General features: G+C 60.7%; 1 protein-coding gene across 1 annotated transcript in view; it reads right to left on the reverse strand.

Moving 5' to 3' along the window:
* The window catches only part of GRID2IP (Grid2 interacting protein), a 39,331-nt gene that overhangs the window by 18,902 nt on the left and 976 nt on the right, over nt 1-19,453 (reverse strand). The window contains exons 2-7 of the mRNA XM_058035483.1: nt 16,485-17,026; nt 16,371-16,403; nt 13,248-13,402; nt 3,836-4,087; nt 1,163-1,248; nt 369-438 (exon numbers count right to left, since the gene is read on the reverse strand). Coding sequence (XP_057891466.1) covers nt 369-438; nt 1,163-1,248; nt 3,836-4,087; nt 13,248-13,402; nt 16,371-16,403; nt 16,485-17,018 — 1,130 coding nt within the window. The 5' untranslated portion in view covers nt 17,019-17,026. The remainder of the gene's footprint in view (nt 1-368; nt 439-1,162; nt 1,249-3,835; nt 4,088-13,247; nt 13,403-16,370; nt 16,404-16,484; nt 17,027-19,453) is intronic.

Consider the following 19,453-nt stretch of genomic DNA (forward strand, 5'->3'; position numbering starts at 1 on the left):
TTGATGTTGTGGGAGTGACTCCTGTGCTGGATGGGGCTCTGCTGCTCTCCAAAGCACAACCCCAGGTGTTTAACACCTACAGATTAACTCAGAGTGCCTGAAATTGGGAACTGGGGTGGGCTGCAGTCAGAACCAGGCTGTATAACCTGTCCTGCACAGAGAACCCAGAGGAGGAGCAGGGCTGGAGAAAATGCTCCTTTAGGGCCAGGTGTTGTACAGCAGCACCAAAGGGGCTGTCCCCAGCTGTCCCCTCAGGGCAAACCACGGCAGCACACGGGGACAGGACCAGCAGCTCCCATTCCCCCTGCCCAAGGGTGACCCCAGAAAACACAAACCCAGGGTGTGCCCAGCCCCTGCCCAGCTCGTACCTCATGTCCAGGCCGTTGAGGAACAGGATCCTGTCTCCAGCTTTGAGCGCAGCCTTCTCCGCCGGGCTCCCTGGGGGCACAAAGGGGCTCCAGCTGCAGCTCCCCTGCCTGGGATGGGCACCCAGGGGCATCCCCAGGCAGGGCACCCCTGCACCCGGCTGGGCTGGGCGGGCTGGGACCCTTCACCCAGCTGGGTGCAGCCCTGGTGGCATGTCAGGATGGTCACTGAACACATTTCCCTCTTCTCCCAACAAGGAGTGTGTGTCACTGACATATTTTCTGAAAAATCCCTTTGCCAGGGTCCTTTCTCCTGAGAAGCTGGGAAGCCTCAGCTCCTCCATGTTTTGCTGCTTTGGAATGTGATCTGGAGAATTGTTTACCCAGCATGTGAATTGTTTTTAATCAATGGCCAATCACGCCGGCTGTGTCAGACTGTCTGGTCAATCACAAGATTTTATTATTCATTCCTTTCCAGCTTTCTGATGTCTCATCTCTCTTTCTTTAGTACAGTTTTAATATATCATTTTCTTTCAATACAATATATATCGTAAAATGATAAATCAGCCTTCTGAAACATGGAGTCAAGATTCTCATCTCTTCCCTCGTCCTGGGGACCACCACAGGAGTGGATAAAGCCAAACTAAATTGTACCAAAGGTGCTCATTATTCCACTGGAAAAACTCCATCACTGAGCCTTGGGAGAGTCCCTTTGGCTCTTTCCTAGCAAACAGCACTCCACATTTGGAGCTCAGAGCAGAGATGAGTCCCTGGTGCCCCAAATCTGGTGTTCCTACCTGGCAGGACGGACTCGATCCACACCGGGGCATGGCCGCGGAGGGTGAAGCCAAAGCTCCTGTTGCCTTTATAAACTCGCACGGTTCTGGGGTGGAAAAGGCAAACAGGATGTCAGAGTACGAGATCCAGCCCTCGTTTCCTTCCCCAGCCCCTCCACAACCCTGTTAGCCCAGGTTCTCCTGAGTGCCCAAGTCCCCAACGCTCCCAATGCCCCCTTTGATACCAAAGTGTCTTTCAAAGGCGGTTTCAAAGTGCATTATGGGATAAATATAGAGATTTAAAGAATAAATATATGTGTAAGAGCTAACAATCATCTGGTTCCACCCCCCCATGACAGGGAGTAGGAATTGGATGATCTTTAAGGGCTCTTCCAACTCAAACCAGCTTGTGATTCTTTATTACAGAGAATTAGAGAGACAATGTGCTTCAGGGAGCAAAGGTCTCCAAGGCTGATGAGAGAGGAATTAAATTCCTCCAGGAAATTTTGGAAGGAGCATTAGGAAATCTCCCTGCTGGGAGGCAGATTGGAGCTGGGGCCTGTTCCTGCAGGGACCTGGGGGAAGGCAGCATTGCTGAGATCACTTCCAGCCAGTGGGATCCTGTGCTGGCAGGGAGGGACACTGGGCTGGGAGCGCATTTGGGACCAGCCACAGGGAAGATCAGCCTGGCAGGAAGGTGGGCAGGAGCCTGGATGCCCTGGATGCTCTCAGGCTGGCAGCAGGGTGGGCAGGAGCCTGGATCCCTGCTCTGCTGCTGGCTGGGTGGGGCAGGGTCTGCAGGATCTCCCTGCCCTCGGGCACTGCAGTCTGGCCATCTGGGCACGGAGGGAAGTGGGTTAATCCCTGTGCTGTGGGACAATCCCTGTGCTGGGGATTGTGCTTCCTTCCTCCCACAACACACAGACACCTGCTGGGGCAGGGCAGGGCCAGGCACCCACTCAAATCAAGGAATTACAGGGTTGGAAAAGACCTTTCAGGTTATGGAACCCACATGCCAAGCCAGCACCACCCCGTGCTCAGCGCTGCCCCATCTCATCGAGTGCCATATTCACATTTCCCCAGCATTTCCAGGGTGGGGACTCCAGCCCTGCCCTGTGACAATGCCTGACAGCCCCTGTGTGAAGGAGTTTCCCTGATATCCAAACTAAACCTGCCCTGCTGCAACTTGAGGCCATTTCCTCTCATTCTGTCACTCGTTACCTGGGGAAGGAGACCAACCCCAACCTGGCTCCATCCTCCTTCCAGCCTGCTCTGTGCCCTGAACCCTGCTGGCACAGCCAGGAATCCTGGCACAGCTGGGTACCCCAAATCCTGCTGGCACAGCTGGGTGCCTCCAATCCCGCTGGCACAGATGGGCACCCTGAATCCTGTTGGCACAGCTGGGCATCCTAATCTTGCTGGCACGGCCGGGCACTCCAGATCCTGCTGGCACACCCTGCATCCCAGCCAGCGAGGAGCAAACATCCCCTCTCAGCCTGCAGGTGCCACCCCAGCTGCTGACACAGCTCGTACAGCCAGCCCTGCAGAGCTGAGGGGACACAGAGCTGGGACAAGGGGCACAAAGCTGCCCAGCCTTCCAGAAGGAGAGATCCTGGTTCGCTATGGCCCCAGGGGATCTGCACACTGAGCGCCCTTCCCGCACTCCATCCCGCACTCCATCCATCCCACACTCCATCCATCCCACACCCCATCCATCCCCCACTCCATCCATCCCCCACTCCATCCATCCTGCACTCCATCCATCCCACACTCCATCCATCCCCCACTCCATCCATCCCCCACTCCATCCATCCTGCACTCCATCCATCCCACACTCCATCCATCCCACACTCCATCCATCCCTCACCCCATCCATCCCACACTCCATCCTGCACTCCATCCATCCCACACTCCATCCATCCCACACTCCATCCATCCCTCACCCCATCCATCCCACACTCCATCCTGCACTCCATCCATCCCGCACTCCATCCATCCCACACTCCATCCTGCACTCCATCCATCCCACACTCCATCCATCCCCCACTCCATCCATCCTGCACTCCATCCATCCCGCACTCCATCCATCCCACACTCCATCCATCCCACACTCCATCCCCCACTCCATCCATCCTGCACCCCATCCATCCTGCACCCCATCCATCCCGCACTCCATCCATCCCACACTCCATCCCACACTCCATCCTGCACCCCATCCATCCTACACTCCATCCATCCCTCACTCCATCCATCCCACACTCCATCCATCCCACACTCCATCCCGCACTCCATCCATCCCACACTCCATCCATCCCGCACTCCATCCATCCCGCACTCCATCCATCCCGCACCCCATCCATCCCACACCCCATCCATCCCACACCCCATCCATCCCACACCCCATCCATCCCACACCCCATCCATCCCGCACTCCATCCATCCCTCACTCCATCCATCCCTCACTCCATCCATCCCGCACTCCATCCATCCCGCACCCCATCCCACACTCCATCCATCCCGCACCCCATCCATCCCACACTCCATCCATCCCGCACTCCATCCATCCCACACTCCATCCATCCCTCACTCCATCCATCCCACACTCCATCCATCCCACACTCCATCCATCCCGCACTCCATCCATCCCGCACTCCATCCATCCCGCACTCCACCCCAAAGCCAGCAGGGCAGTACCTGCGGGCAGCCCCCGAGGCCACGTTGCTGCTGACGAGCGAGGAGGTTTTGCGGAGGCTCTTGCTGAGCTCCTCGTGGCTGCGGGGCACGGAGCTGGCGCGGGTGGACACGAGCAGCCGCTCCTGCTGGTCCTCGCTGCGGCTGCGGCGCAGGCGGTTGCCGTGCTCGCTGCGGGAGCGGCACAGCTTGCTGATGAGGCTCTGCGACACCACCTCGTCAAAGCGCTGCCGGTGCTTCTTGGGGATGAAAATCCTGGGGAACGAGGCGAGGGAGGGGAGTGAGGAGCAGGGCACGGGCAGGTGGGCACAGAGCTGGGGGTTCAGGCAGATGGGCACAGAGCTGCGGGTCTGGGTGTCCCTGTGAGGGAAAGAGCTGAACTCCTCATGTGAGCCTGGCCTCAGTCCTCACAGAGCTGAGAATGACGGGGCTGGGGACACCGAGGGTGCTGGGGACACCGGGACCTGACTGACTGCTGCCACCTGCATCTCTTCCTTCCATGCAGAGCTCAGCTGGAGCGATGATGATGTTGGAACCTTCCCCCAGTCCCACTCCTGGTACCCCAAAGCGCTGCCCCCATTTCTTGTCCCAAACTCTGCTCTCCTGGGCTCCAGCCGTGAATATTCCCTCATTCCAGCTCCCTCCACAGCCAGGCAGAGCCTGGTGGCCCTTGGGAGATGACGGTGCTGCAGAGACGGGCACGGTGATGCCAGAGGCAAGGGGACAGCCCTGGTACTCGCTCTGTTTGGGGTCACCTCCCCTCTGCCTGGTAGGAGCAGCCCGGTGCCCCTTGTGCCCTGCAGGGATGCCCAGGACACTCAGAGGATGCTCAGGGAGTGCACAGCAGGATCCCAGGAGGGAGGAGGAGGAGGCACCGCTCCCACCTGGGCCCAGGTGAGCTCCATGACCCGGCAGACCCTTCACCTTCTCCTTCTGCCTCACAGCAGGCAGAGGCGACACCTGCTCAGGATCCAGGGCTTCTGGAGGAGCCGGCGCCTCCGAGCGTTTCTATAGCAACTCCTGCAGCTGCGGCTCGTTCGCACAGAACCATCCCGAGAGCTCCGGCAGCGCCGCTTCCTTAGCACCGAGGGGCGTGAGGGGAGCGGGGCTGGTGTGATCACAGTTCCAAGGGCGGTATCACAGCCCCGAGGGTGTTATCACAGCCCCAGGGGTGTTATCACAGCCCCAGGAGTGTCAGCACACCTCACCCCGGCTGCCTGGGGACCACAGGTCCCACCTGAGCAGCGACTGGGCCAAACTGGTGCCACAGGAGCCGCTCAGAGGGGCAGCACCCAGGACACAGCCGGGGCTGGCAGGGCATCCCACAGGGCTCCCTCGGGCAGCTGCACCACGGGAACACAAAATCCTGGGTGGAGACAGGAGGAGAGGCTCCAAATCCCAAACCTACCGCGACCAGGACATCTCTGTTTCCCCCAGCCAAAGGCAGAGCTTGGAACAAGAGCTGGTGCAGGAGACAGAGCACGAGGCACCCAAAGCTGGCAGATGCTCACGCAGAGCATCTGGTGACAATTTAAAACAAGTAACAAAACACATTGGTGCGATTCCCAGGTGATTTGGGATTAAGCAGCAACTAGAGAAGAGTGACATTTTGCTAATAAATAGTTCAGCCTGTGGGACACAGGAGGATGTGAGTCCCCCAAGCTTCTGCTCCAGGCTGGGCACCCACCAGGGAGAAGTCTGGGTTCCTCACAGGCAAAATGAGCACAATCCCATTTAATTGGCCAAATTACATCTGCTCGTTCCAGCAGAGCTGTCCCACTTTGCAGCAGCCGCTGCTTCAGCCCTGGGCTGAGGAGCTCAGCCCCAGACCCGGACCAGGACCCAGCACTGGCTCAGAGGAGCTCAGCCCCAGACCCAGCCCAGGCCCTGGCCCTGGCACTGCCCCAGGACTGGCTCAGAGCTGGGGCACAGCAGGGCCCAGGCAGGAGAGACCCCACTCACTGCTACAAACAATCCCACCAGAGCAGGCAAAACCATTTCTGTGGCTGTTCCCCAGTGTCCTGCCATCCCCCAGGGCAAACCTGCCTTTGGGCACTGCCATGGCACCAAGGAGCAGTGCCCAGCTGGGGTTTCCCTCTGCCCACTGGGATTCACGGGGCAGGGATGTGCCCACGCTGTCTGTGGAGGTCAGGCAGGGCCAGGGTGCTACAGTGCTGGCTTTGTGCCTTCCTCTTCCTTCTCCTCCTCCTCCTCCTGGGGTGCTCCAGGTCAGCCCCAGCTCTGTTTCCTGTTGGACAGGGATGGGAAAGGCACCTCCATCCTGAGCCCTGTGCCCACTCCCATGCCCGGTGCCACTGAGGGCACCAGCCCTCCTCTGCAGCAGCTTTGCACTCACTCGGGAGAGCTCAGTCTGCTCGAACACATGGATGTGAATTCAGGGCATTTTCCAGGCCAGGAAAAGTCCCAGATGCTCTGGGCTGCTTCGCCTTCACCCCACCCCCAGAGCAGCCTGGCCAGGATGGTGGCAGAGTGGCACTGTGCCCGTCCCCTGCCCTCAGCTCCTCAGGACTCCCCCTTTGGTATCTCCCAGCCCGTGCCACACTCCCGTGCCACAGCTGCCAGGTGGGTCACTGGGCACCCAGCGCTGGGCAGGCAGTCCTGTTCCTGCAGCCCACCCTGCTGGGGGCTGCCTGCCCATTCCAGCCAGCCCCTGTGCCACACACACATGTCCTGTGAGGGACACCGACCTGTCCTGTGAGCCCCTGTGCCACACACACATGTCCTGCCACACACAAACATCCTGCCAGCCCCTGTGCCACACACACATGTCCTGCCACACACATGTCCTGCCAGCCCCTGTGCCACACACACATGTCCTGCCACACACACATGTCCTGCCACACACACGTGTCCTGCCAGCCCCTGTGCCACACACACATGTCCTGCCACACACATGTCCTGCCACACACACATGTCCTGCCACACACACGTGTCCTGCAAGCCCCTGTGCCACACACACATGTCCTGCGAGGGACACCGACCTGTCCTGGCCAGCCCCTGTGCCTCACACACATGTCCTGTGAGGGACACCGACCTGTCCTGGCCAGCCCCTGTGCCACACGCACATGTCCTGCCACACGCACATGTCCTGCCAGCCCCTGTGCCACACACAGCCGTGTCCTGCAGGGCACACCGAGCTGTCCCGGCCGGTCCCACCCCGCATGGCGGTTCCGGGGCTCAGCGGGACAGCCCGGGGACAGCAGGGCCGGGTCCAGCCTGTCCGGGGCCGGTGAAGCTGCCACAAGTTTGCCCAGCCGGGGAGCGAGGGGACCCCGAGCCCCGCTCCATCCCACGCCAGCCCCTCATCCTCATCCTCATCCCCCGGGCTGCCCTGCAGGGCTGGAGCCAGAGCGGCCCCACTGGGGCTCTGCCCGCCGCTCCCACCCCAATTCCCATCCCAGCACCGGTGCCAGGGCTGTCCCGGGACACAGCGGGGTCCCCCAGCCCCCAGAGGCAGCCGAGCCACCCAGGGACACCCGTGGGGGCTCTGCGAGCACCGCCAGCGCAGCGGGGACACGTACCGAAAATGCCGCGAGAAACTCCGGTCCTTTCCCATTTGTCGGGGTGCGGCGGCAACGAAAGGGAGACGCTTCAGATCCTCATGCAGCTGAGCCCCGGCTCACGCCCACGGTGCCAGCCGGTGCCGCCCCGCGTGTGGCACCCCCGCCGTGCCCGGGCACCGGCACTGGCACCGGGCACCGGCACCGACAGCAGGCACCGGCACCGGCCCCTCCGGCAGCTGCCAGCCCCCGGTGCGCCCCCGGCATCGGCCGAGAGCCCCCCTGGCCAGTGCCCGGCTCGGTCCTGCCTTCCCTCCTTGCCTCCTTCCCTCTCCCCAAAACTGCAGCGCTGTGCTCTCCAGCCCGTCGCTCCTGAGAAAGGAGGGCACGGCTCGGCGCCCAACTCCGGGGGGATGCCTCCCTGCTGCTAATTAGCGACTGCTCCAGCGCTTGTGTTTAAACTGCGTGCTGCGGGAAGGGGAGAGAAACCTTAAAGGCAAACGGCACCGGGGGTGGGGAGCTGGAGCTGCCAGGCTGGACCAGGAGCAGGAGCAGGAGCAGGGGCAGGAGCAGGGTCAAGGGCCCAAACCCTCACACAGAGCATCCTTTACCCCAAGGGGAACACAGCAACGCCCTTCAGCAGGAATAAAAGACAAAACCCTTCTTTAATTTACATAACGCACACATCACTGGTGTTTGATGAAGAGGATGTGAGGCTTCCCAGGGCTGCCAACATCACACACAATCCCCAGGTAGCAGCAAAGGAAGGAGAAATGGAAAATGCACGGTTTGGCCCCAAAACAGCCAGCAAAGACCTGACCTTGAGTTTGCCGATTGTGCAGGAAAACACGTCCCAGAGTGGATTAAAACACTGAGCTACACTTGGATTATGTCTGAACTGTGCTGTGGAAACCACTACCAGAAAAACCCTGCTGGCGGTCCCACAGCTCTGGGTCACAGAGACCCCCAAAGAGACCCCAGAAAGGCTTTTCCTGCAGCCCCAGGCTGCTTTCCCTGCTTTCCAGGCACTGGAAAACTCATTCTAAGTAACCCCTTCCCAAAATACAAGTTAGACCTTCAAAGAGACCCCAGAAAGGCTTTTCCTGCAGCCCCAGGCTGCTTTCCCTGCTTTCCAGGCACTGGAAAACTCATCCTAAGCAAGCCCTTCCCAAAATACAAGTTGTGGCTCCAGCAGGGTGCAGGGGGCCGGGTCGATCCCATCTGCATCCCAGCCAGGGTTTGATTCGCCCAAGGAATTTAATCTCCTATCAGGAGATTTCCCACCGAGGCATTTTGGTCATGACCTATTTGAACTCCGCCAATAAAAAAGGAACTCGCTCCCAATTGTCTCACTGCCGGCACGTTTTGTTCCCTGCTGCCCTAATTCCCCTCTTTTTTGGGCAGTTGAGCATATGCTGGGCCATCAGATTAGGGATTTCTTTTTTAATGGAAGTGAACAAGAGCTGCTTTTCCTCCATTACCGTCCTGTGACCCAGGTGGATTTCCAGTGGAAATGAAGGGACCGTGGGCAGTAGATCAGTGTCCACATCAGCACCAGGGACTCGGGGGGTTTCTCGAGCTCCATCCACATCCAAAAGAGCCGGGGAGCTCTCCCAGCCCTGGAGGGTGGGTACATGGAGGGGGTTGAGAAGCAGGGAAGCAGCACAACCCATAATATTTAAATCCTGATGGCTGAAATGAAATTTCTGATCCAGGGCCGGTCACAGATGGCTGGAGCAGTTTAATACAGGAGCACGCCAGGCAGTTTTATTGCCGTGAAAAACAAGCTGAGACAAATAGATTGTGTTGGGAGCGTTATTAACTCGGGCTCGGTGGGATTTCTGCCGCGCCAAGGGAGCCCCCGAGGGCAGCGATTTCGGCTGTGCCGCGATCGGGGCTGAGAGCGGGCTCGGCCCAGCCCAGCCCGGCACGGCCCAGCCCGGCACGGCCCAGCCCGGCACGGCCCCTTGGCTTTATCCCGGGAGCAAACGGAGCAAAACCCAAGCAGGGAGGAACAAAGCGCCCCAAACTGTCCTGCCCGCAGCCCTGAACACAACACGACTCACAGAGAGCCAGGAGAACATCTCACAGCCCAAAGAGAACCAGAGCTTCCCCTAAGGATGCAGCGGGGAACACACACATCCCCATCCCGGCCCGGTAACAGGACACTGCCTGTGTCACCGTGTCACCGCTGTGCCTGCTGCTGGCCCCAGCACTGGGCTCGGAGGGACGGCATCTGAATTCCCCCAGTTCCGCTGCAAACAGATGTTTTTAACCCAAACGGTGCTGCCGGGGGCTGGCACATCCCTGGCACGGCACCGCCGGGAAAACGCGCGCTGCAAAGGGACACGGTGCCCTGAGTGACACCGAGGGCATCCCCCGTGTCCCGCTCGGTGCCCTGAGTGACACCGAGGGCATCCCCGTGTCCCGAGGGTGGCTCCTGCCCCCAGAGCCCGGGGATGGAGCTGGCACAGCTCTGCAGAGCTCCGGGCGCGGGGCTGGCACCGCGGCTCTGCCCTGCTTTGGAACCAGCTCAGGAATCGGAGCAGCACCGAGGGATGTGACCCCCTGAAACCGGCCCAGAACAACCCACCCGAGGCCAGCCCGAGCGGGGACAAACCCCGCGGTGTGCCGTGATGGAAGAACCCAATGAGAGCCTCCCCCTCCCGGATCCCTCGGGCGGAGCAGCTCCTCGGATGCTAAGAGTTAATTAACTTCCAGCACACCTTGATTCCGCGGTGCCAGGGCTGCCACATTGCGGGATGAACCTGATTCAAACCCGTTTCCCTCGCTCGCAGCGCTCGTTACTCACCCGAGACAGCTCATCTTGCCCCCTGGCAGCCGGCTCTCGGCATCCTCGGGCACAGCTGTGCACTTTGCCTGCTCACATCAGCCATATGGGCAGGGGATGGGAGCGGGGAGGACGCGGCGCAGCACGAGCATCATCCCCGCTCCCCACAGCCCGGCAGAAGAAAGAAATGTCAGCAAATTGAAATCTGCGGGAGCTTAATTCCGGGCAAACGGGATGGAATCCGTTCGAGATCAAAAGAAAGGGGGGGAAACAATCCAATAGTGGGAAAGGCCGGCTGGAGGGCAGGGCAGGGCAGGGCAGAGCAGAGGCGGCTGCAGCCCCGGCAGGAACCGAGTGCCCGGCCGGGTCTGGGGTTACACTGAGCCCAGCGCCGGGCCGGGAGCTCGGCAAAGCCCGGGGGGAGCCGGGGGACAGCGGGGAGGGGACAGCAGAGACAGGCGGCAGCAGCACCAGCACACAAATAAATACAGCTGGTGCACAGGGAAGATCCAATCAGGGCAGCGCCAGGGTCAGTGGGAGACGGGGACGGAGCGGCGGCTGGCCCTGCGTGCCAGGGGACACAGGGGCACACAGAGCCTGCCAGGGACAGGGGACACACGGACACACAGCGTGCCAGTGCCAGGGGACACACGGACACACAGCGTGCCAGTGCCAGAGGACATGGGCACACACAGCCCGTCAGTGCCAGGGGACACACGGACACACACAGCCAGCCAGTGCCAGCCTCACAGGGATGCATGGCAGGTACTCCCGAGGTCCCAAGGAGGTCCCAAGTCCCCCTTGGGATGATCCCACAGGACAAGCCCCAGGACACCTCTGGGTCAGGTCTGAGGGGCCCTTCTGCCCACACTGCACCCACAGCAGTGCCCAGGGTGCCCCAGGAGAGCAGGACAGCCACAGCAGCACCCCCACACTGCCCCCAGCCCAGAGCCAGCACTGAAACCAGGACACCCCTGCATGAGCCCCCCCAATGGCCCTCCCAGCTGCGGGTGCTGCCCCAGGGCACAGAGCCCAGACCCCTCCGCAGCCACAGACAGACTGAACGGGCTGGAACCACCCTGAATCACAGAATCACAGCCCCCTGAAGCCAGAGCTGCTGGAGCTGCTCACACCCGCAGTGAGAGCACAGGCAGGGACAGCCCTTGCCTGCCATCAGAGAGACCCCGGCATCAGGCCCAGCCTGGCACTGCCCCAGCACCCACAGCTGGGAAACCTGCTCTGCAAGGCACCTCTTTTATTTCTTTTCTTGGCTTCATTTCATTAAGATTAGACAGTAAATCTTTTCCCTGAGCTAAATATTTCATTTCCATCAAAGCCAGATTAGCTGCCAGATCCATGGCGCCCCTCACCCAGCCCTGGGGTTAACCTTTCACAGGGGGCAGGGGCAATCAGGGGCTGTGACCCTGTTTGGGGGAGCCACAACGTGGTGCTGCCCCTGGCATCCATCACGGGCTGGCATGGGATGCCATGGGATGATGCCCATCCTTCTGGGGATGGCAGCACCGGCTCCAGCCTGGCTCTCCTCACTGGCACAGGCATTGCTGGGACAGGGACATGCTGGGGGGAACCTGCTGTGCCCCCCACAGAGGGGCTTGGGTCCGGAAGAAGATTTGGACACTTATTCAAATCCCCTCTGTGAGGGGAAGTAATCCTGCATAATTCCCCAGGGATGATGGCAGAGGGGATATCCGAGGCATTTGAGGTATTTTCACGGATCTTGCTGGGGAAAAGAATTTCCCTGAATTGTGGGTGGTGGGGGCTCATTTTGTGATTCAGTTTGGGGTGATGGGTCAGGCCTGGCTCAGTGCCATCCATCCCTCCCCAGCCCCAGCTGCTGGCACTCAGCTCCCCCCAGAATGCCCAGTGGGGCAGGACAGGCTGGCATGGGCACCTGGACAGGGTGACTGCAGGCAGCTGGCATCCCCTCTGCAGCCCGGCCCTGCAGGGCTCTGTGCCCGCTGTCCCCGGGTGTGCGGGGCTCTGGGGACCCAGAGCAGCCCCAGCATGGCAGGGGGACCCTGCATGGCCAGGGCACCAGCCACCCCCACCCTGCCACGGTGGGGCAGGGCACAGACCCCGCACAGGGACGTTGTTATGGAAACTGTAAAATCCTGCAATTGCTCTGATTAAACGGCAATTGGAAAGCTGGGCCCGGAGCGAGGCCAGATGGAGACCTGATTCCCTAATGGCCACGGTCTCAGCCTGGCTGTAATCCCAGCACGTGTCCCTGGGCCAGCCCAGCCCCAGCCCAGCCTCGCTGCCAGATCAGCTGGCACTGGGGCTCCAGAGGTGCCAGGGACCCCAAGCCCCATCACAGCACTGCCAGGCACCCCAGGGCCAGTGACCACGCCCTGGCACCCCGGGCAGCCCATGGCCCCAGCAGAGACCCCCCCAGCCCCCCAGTGCCAGAGCTGCTGGCAGGGCTGGCTGAGCCCTCACCCGCACCAGCTCTCACCCTGCAGAACCCAAATTATTTCTGGCCAGGCTTCTGGAGAATCTCCAGTGGCTCTGCAGCTAATTCCTCTCCCTTCCGCATCACAGCCAGGAATGGGAGCCACATCCCCTGCTGCAGGCAGAGCCAGTTGTTTGGTTGGTTTGGTTTGGTTCAGTGGCCCCAGGGCAGAGTGAAGGTGTCCCCGGTACCTGATGCTGTCCATGAGGGGCTGGTGGCGCTCGTGGGTGAGCAGCAGGTACAGGGAGCTGTGGTTTGGTTTGGTTTGGTTTGGTTTGGTTTGGTTTGGTTGGTTTGGTTTGGTTTGGTTGGTTTGGTTTGGTTCAGTTTGGTTCAGTTTGGTTCAGCGGCCCCAGAGCAGAGTGAAGGTGTCCCCGGTACCTGATGCTGTCCATGAGGGGCTGGTGGCACTCGTGGGTGAGCAGCAGGTACAGGGAGCCATGGTTTGGTTGGTTTGGTTTGGTTTGGTTGGTTTGGGTTGGTTGGTTTGGTTGGTTTGGTTTGGGTTGGTTTGGTTGGTTTGGTTTGGTTGGTTCGGTTTGGTTTGGGTTGGTTTGGTTTGGTTGGTTTGGTTTGGTTGGTTCAGTTTGGTTCAGCGGCCCCAGGGCAGAGTGAAGGTGTCCCCGGTACCTGATGCTGTCCATGAGGGGCTGGTGGCACTCGTGGGTGAGCAGCGGGCTCAGGCCGCGGGCCAGGCCCTCCACGCTCCGCTGGGCCGCGTACTGCTTCAGCACCGTGAACAGCTTCTCCTTCAGCTGCGGCTGCTGCCCCAGGATGGCGTCCACCTGCAGGGGGACAGGGGAGCCAAGGGGGGGACACTGAGCAGGGGCACTGCCACACGGACAGTGGGTCCCACTGGCTCAGCCAAGGTGGAGGGAAGCACGCAGGGAGCAGAGGGACCCCTCAGGGGTCAGCCATCACACACAGCTCTGCCCTGCTCCCACACACAGCCCGGGAATTGCTGGTCCAGACAGTCCCCAAGAACGGGGGTGTGACCCCAAACTCCCAAACCCTGCTGGGATGGGATCGGCTGGAGCCTGCCTGGCAGAGGATGCTGCCAGGGGCTTTTGGAGCTATTGAAGCTTTGTGCCTCACTCCCTGATCCCTCTGGGCAGCTCCATCCTGCCCTTAGCCCTGGGAAGCTGCTGGGAATGGGAGACAGAACATGAAGGTGAGTGCCAGCCCTGGAACCAGCACTGACCCCTCCCAGCCATGGCCCACCCTCTCCAGTTGGGACAGAGTAATTAGCTAATTACCATCGAGCCAATTACCTACATGGGACCCTCCTTATTCACCTCCTCCCTCACTGGGCACTGGGAGCTGGTTCCTCACCTGGACCTCTCCAGTGGGATGCAGGAACTCCCTGTGACTCCCTCTCTGTACCTGTGAGTGCTGGGATTTCCTGCAAGCGATGTTTTTGTGCAGGTTTGCCTGCAGGGTTTGCCTGCAGGACGGGGAGAGGAGCCCCTCACGCTTCCCTGGGCACTGTGCAGGGCTCTGGGTGCACCCCTGTGGTGGCACTGCCAGGGAGCCACAGGCATCCCCTGCCTGGGGAAGGGGAAGAGCCATTTAGAGCCATTTCTGCCGGTGTTGTCCCACCTGTCCCTCCCCAGGGAGGGTGACACTGGCACCAGGGTCCCAGCAGAGCCCCCCAGTGCTGCTGGCTCTGCACAGGCACTGCAGGGCTCCCAGCAGCAGCAGCAGCAGCAGCACTTCAAGGTTACCAAATCTGGGGCAGCACAGCAGCAGCGTCCCCTGGGCTGGCTCGTCAGCACGGCCCCCAGTCCAGCACAGGACTGACAGACACTCTGTGGTGGGATGGATCCCAGAGGGCTGCTGTGGGATTTCTGCCTGGGCTGGAATTGCAGGGCTTGGTGGGTGGGAATCACAGAATCACAAATGGTTTCAGCTGGAAGAGACCTCCCAGATGCTCGAGTCCCAGCTGTGCCTGATCCCAACCTTCTCACCCAGCCCAGAGCCCTGAGTGCCACATCCCTGAGTGCCACATGCAGCCCCTCCTTGGGCACCCCATCCAGCGCGGGGGTGCTGCCAGCCCTCATGGGTTCCCAGCGTGTCCCTGAGCACACAGGGGATGAGAGAAGGCTCTGCCCTGGAACTGGGACCCTGAGCACCTCCCTGGTGATGCCCCAGGATGTGGGACAATGGCACAGCCCTGCCCCAGAGCTGCTGGCACCACTGTCTGTCTGTCTGTCTGTCAGGCCATTCAGCCTGGGCTCCACCAAAGGAAAGAAGCTGGGAAAAGGTGAGCCGTGGGCAGTGCAGTGTGAAACACAAACCAGCAGCACCCTCTGACCCTGCAGCCTGGCAGCGGGCGGGCAGCAGTGCCCAGGAGCTCACAGCACCAACAGCACCGACCGGAGCTGGGATCCCGGGAAAGGAGGGGTAAAACACCCTGCTGGCTTTAGTGTTTGCTACATCACACAGAAACTGAAGCCGCTTCAAATTCTGTGCTGTGAATTCCCTCTGGAGAGAATCTGCCAGCTGAGCCGTGCCCCAGCAGCTCTGCCTTCCTGCCCAGCAGCTCTGCCTTCCTGCCCAGCAGCTCTGCCATCCTGCCCAGCAGCTCTGCCTTCCTGCCCCAGCAGCTCTGCCTTCCTGCCCAGCAGCTCTGCCATCCTGCCCAGCCGCTCTGCCATCCTGCCCAGCCGCTCTGCCATCCTGCTCCTGCCCCAGCAGCTCTGCCTTCCTGCCCATCAGCTCTGCCATCCTGCCCCAGCAGCTCTGCCATCCTGCCCCAGCAGCTCTGCCATCCTGCTCCTGCCCACGCTGCTGCTGGGGCTGTCCCGGCTGCTTGTGGGGCTGGGGAAGGAGGGGACAGAGGTGCTGATGGGGTGCTCACAGCACCACAACAGACTCGCTCTCCTGTGATCATCCAGGAATGTTTCACTCGGCTGAATGCGCCTTCAGAGGCGGCCCGGAACAACCGCCCCTCCTGGTTAATCTCCTGTAATCAGCAGGTATCTGTTTCCCACGCCCATGAATCCAAACCTCAGAGGGTATTCGTGAATCTTTAATGGAGACGCTGACTGAGGGGATTCGCCTGATACCCACAAATCTCTTTATGGATGTCTTGTTCCTTCATTAACTCGGGATAAAAAAAAAAAAAAAGCCCTACCAGCCTGGTTATTTTCATAACAGCATTTTAAAAGGCTACTTTGAAATGGAAATTAGAAAGATTGAAAAAAACCAACTGTGATCAAATTTATAATTAGCACAAGGCGAGGTGTTTGCTAAAATACCCACTAGGAAGCTTTCAGGAGCACAATGAAGATGTAATCACATTGATGTTTTCCCTTTTGCAACAAAATAAGAACTAAAACGTCTGCAGGGTGACAGGCTCAGACTTTGAAGGGACATCCAGGGACCACCAGAGCAGGATCTGCCCTGTGGGTCTCTCCTCGCTCTTGTTGAGCAAGGGAACAAGAACAAGAGAACAAGTCTCCAGCTGTGTCCCCTCGCTGCAGCCGCAGCATCATCCCCAGAGGCCCTCCAAGCCCTTTGCAGCACCATCTCTTCTCCCAGGTAATTTCCAGACCCTTCTCTCGGGTGCTCATGCGCCACATGACCAAGCCGGGAGCATTCCCCATCCACATGCCAAGGCTGGAGGTGGCAATCTCCAACTCTGCTTGGCACAGGGGGTGCCCAGCGCCCCAGCCCCTTACCCACACGCCGGCCTCACCTTCCTGCTGAACTCCTGCGCCTTCTGCCCCCTTACCCACACCCCGGCCTCACCTTCCTGCTGAACTCCTGCGCCTTCTGCCTCCTGTCGCGGTGCGCGGGGCCGGCGCTGGGCCCGGCGTCCCCCGTGTTATCTCCGGCGGTGTCCCCCGCGATGTCCCCCGCGATATCCCCGGCAATGCCCTCGGCAGCGTCCCCGGCATCGTCCCCAGCCGCGTCCCCTCGCTGCGGCCGCAGCAGCGCCAGGCGCAGGCACCGCCCGCGGCACGACCCCACGAGCGCGGCCGCGGCCTCGGGCCCGGCCACCGGGGTCCCGTCCACCTCCAGCAGGAGATCGCCGGGCTCCAGCCCGCAGGCCGCGGCGGGGGACGCGGGGCTCACGCTGGCCACCCGCGGGGGGCTCTCGCTGCCCAGCTCGAAGCCGAAGCGGCCGCGGGGCCCCGGGGGGACGCTGGCCCGCTGCAGCCGGGACACCACGCCGATGCTGGGGGGCACGCTGCCGCAGCGCCGCGCCAGGGCCCGCAGCGCCTCCCGGCCCAGGCGGGACACGGGCCGCCCCTCCAGCTCCAGCACCTCGTCCCCGGGCCGCAGCCCCGCCAGCGCCGCGCTGCTGCCCTCCTGCACCCACAGGACGTAGCACGGCCCCGAGCCGCTTATCCCGAACCCGAACGACTCGGGCCAGCCCTGGTTGGTCGCCGGCATGGCTGCGACTGCAAAAGAAGGAGGGAAAGAGGGAAAGAGAGGAGTTGTGGTGGCTGTTCAGTCCTTAGGGGTCGTTCCTGTAGATGCCGTGTGGAGCCCGTCGGGTGGGGGTTACAGTGTGTGCCGTGTTCCCCTCACTGTGGGAAGAAACGCCCCAAGAGCCTGTATTTCCTCTACGTTTCCTTAAAATAACAGCTTTTACTCTATCTTTGGCCGCTGGTGGGGCCATTGAGGAGGCCACATTGGCTGGGAAGGTTGGGGCTACACGTGGCACTCAGATGTGACTGGCACAGCCCTGGTCTCACCTGGGGCACCCACCTACACCTTCCCCAGGAGCCTCACTTTGGCATCTTCTTGTATTTATTTGTCCATCAAAATGATTAGTTCATTTCTCTGACATGCTACATTACTGTTATATTAATGTTACATCTCTAATGTTACATTAATGAATAGATGATCCAAGGACTTAACCAGCTTGATTTTAACCAGCCCTTCTCAACACTCAGTATTTTAGCTGTTTGCAACTAGAAAATTACTGTAAATTCATTGGAATTTGCCAGATCCTCTCAGCTCTCCCAGGATCATTTCTCTGTGCCCTCTCAGTCCCGTGTATGAGTTCTCCTGACAGCAGCATCCCAAAATGGCAGGATGATGGTTTTCAGCAGGACTCGTTTCACGTGAAGGGTTTGGCCTGGCTCCAGGATGCCCAAGGAGAAAGGGGCACAGCAGCCCTGAACATCTGCAGGAGCTGCCTTTGCCCGAGGTAGCCCGGCTAGCTGATGGGCACAGTGCCCTCGGATGCCCTTTCCAAGCTGTGCTGTCCCCATGACCCTGCCATGGTCCCTTCCAGCCTCCCTTTCCGTGACTCTGTGGTGTGTAAGTGCCTGCACTGTCCGCTGACACTCACTGGAGTAACCCACACGGGGTTTTCCTCTGTGTTTGATCTCAGCTGTCTGTGAAGACTCTTTTTAACCCCGTGTTTATTCTATCTGTGTCACTGAACACACATTAAGCACTTACAAAAATGAAAACCAGACAATTTTACCTGGGCAAAAATGAAACTCTGACAATTTTACCCGGGCAAATCACCCTACAGAGACCACGAGACTCAGAGGGAACGAGCTGAGGGTGAAACTCGGGGATGAAACCCATCTGTGACCAAACCCCGGGGGCTGCTGAGCACGGGCTCTGAGCGCTCCAGCGGGAGCCCAGTAAGCCCTGGGACAGTCCCAGCACTGCTGCTGCGGGCTGTGCTGCAGGAAAAGCCCGGCAGACCGGTGTGAGCTGCTCGCTGCACCTCTGTTCCTACTCTGGACAATTTCTACTCCGTCTCACCTCGCCGCCCCGGGCCCAGCACTTACAGAAATCCGCGGCCATCGGGGGCTCTCGGCGGCAGCAGCTCCGTCCCACCGGGGGCTCGCAGCTCTCCCGACTCTCCTCCATCACCCCTGGAAGCGCTTCCCACGTACCCGCAGCGCTCCTGGGAGCATCCTCCCGGTTCCCCGTGCTCCCCGGGGCCGGGCCCGCTCCGGTGCTGCCGCGGCACCGGGACACGGCGGGCAGGGGTGGCCGCCCCTTGCCGGCCTTCTCACGGCAGCCCCGAGCCCTTCCAGCGGCTCCAGCTCAGCGCCACACACGCACTGAGCTCCTTCTGGCCTTTTCCTTTCCTGATTAACCTTATCTCCATCGCACAGAGGAGCGCGGGCACACTAATTGCCGCGCTCGTCCTGGCTGAGCCTGGCGCTGACCTGAGCCTGCAGATCTGGGGGGAATTAGGAGCTGGAAGGAGGGAAAACAGATTAGTGCCCGTGGAGGGAAATCCTTCAGGCACAGGGCAAATGCGGAGCGACAGCGCCGTGCGGAGCGGGGGACCGCGCCGGGCACACCTGGGCGAGCCGGGACCTGGGCACAGGTGAGCGACACACCTGGGGGAGGTTTGGGGACTGCACGTGGTTTGCTGCAGCGATTTGGGGGTCGAGGGCTTTGGGGCTCACCAGGAGAGCCGTCCCCAGCCAGGCTGCTCCTTGGGGTCATGGCAGGGGGAGCAGTCGAGCCCCGTTTGGCCGCAGAGCCCCCCGCGCTGGCACCGACTGTCCCTTAAGCTGCTATTTCTGATTTTCTCCCCGGCTTCCTCGGCACTGAGGGATCCCAGGGCTTAGCACGCTAAGAGGTTTTAGGGAATTACGCGTCCTGCTGCGGCACCGGCGGGCGGGGCGGCTGCATCTCTGCATGGAGCACTCTGTGACCGGCCTCCCCTCGGCCCCGGCACGGGCTGTGCTGCCGGCACTGATGGATGGGCTGGGAAAACCTCCCTGGACAGCTGGCACAGCTGGCACGGGGCTGGGCACAGCCTAGGCAAGGAGAGCTGCAGGGTTTTCCTCCTGCTCAGGACCTCTGTGGCCATGTCACTGCTTCAGGGGATTGAAACCCACTTC

The sequence above is a fragment of the Melospiza georgiana genome, chromosome 16, assembly GCF_028018845.1.
Source record: "Melospiza georgiana isolate bMelGeo1 chromosome 16, bMelGeo1.pri, whole genome shotgun sequence".
Lineage (NCBI taxonomy): Eukaryota > Metazoa > Chordata > Aves > Passeriformes > Passerellidae > Melospiza > Melospiza georgiana.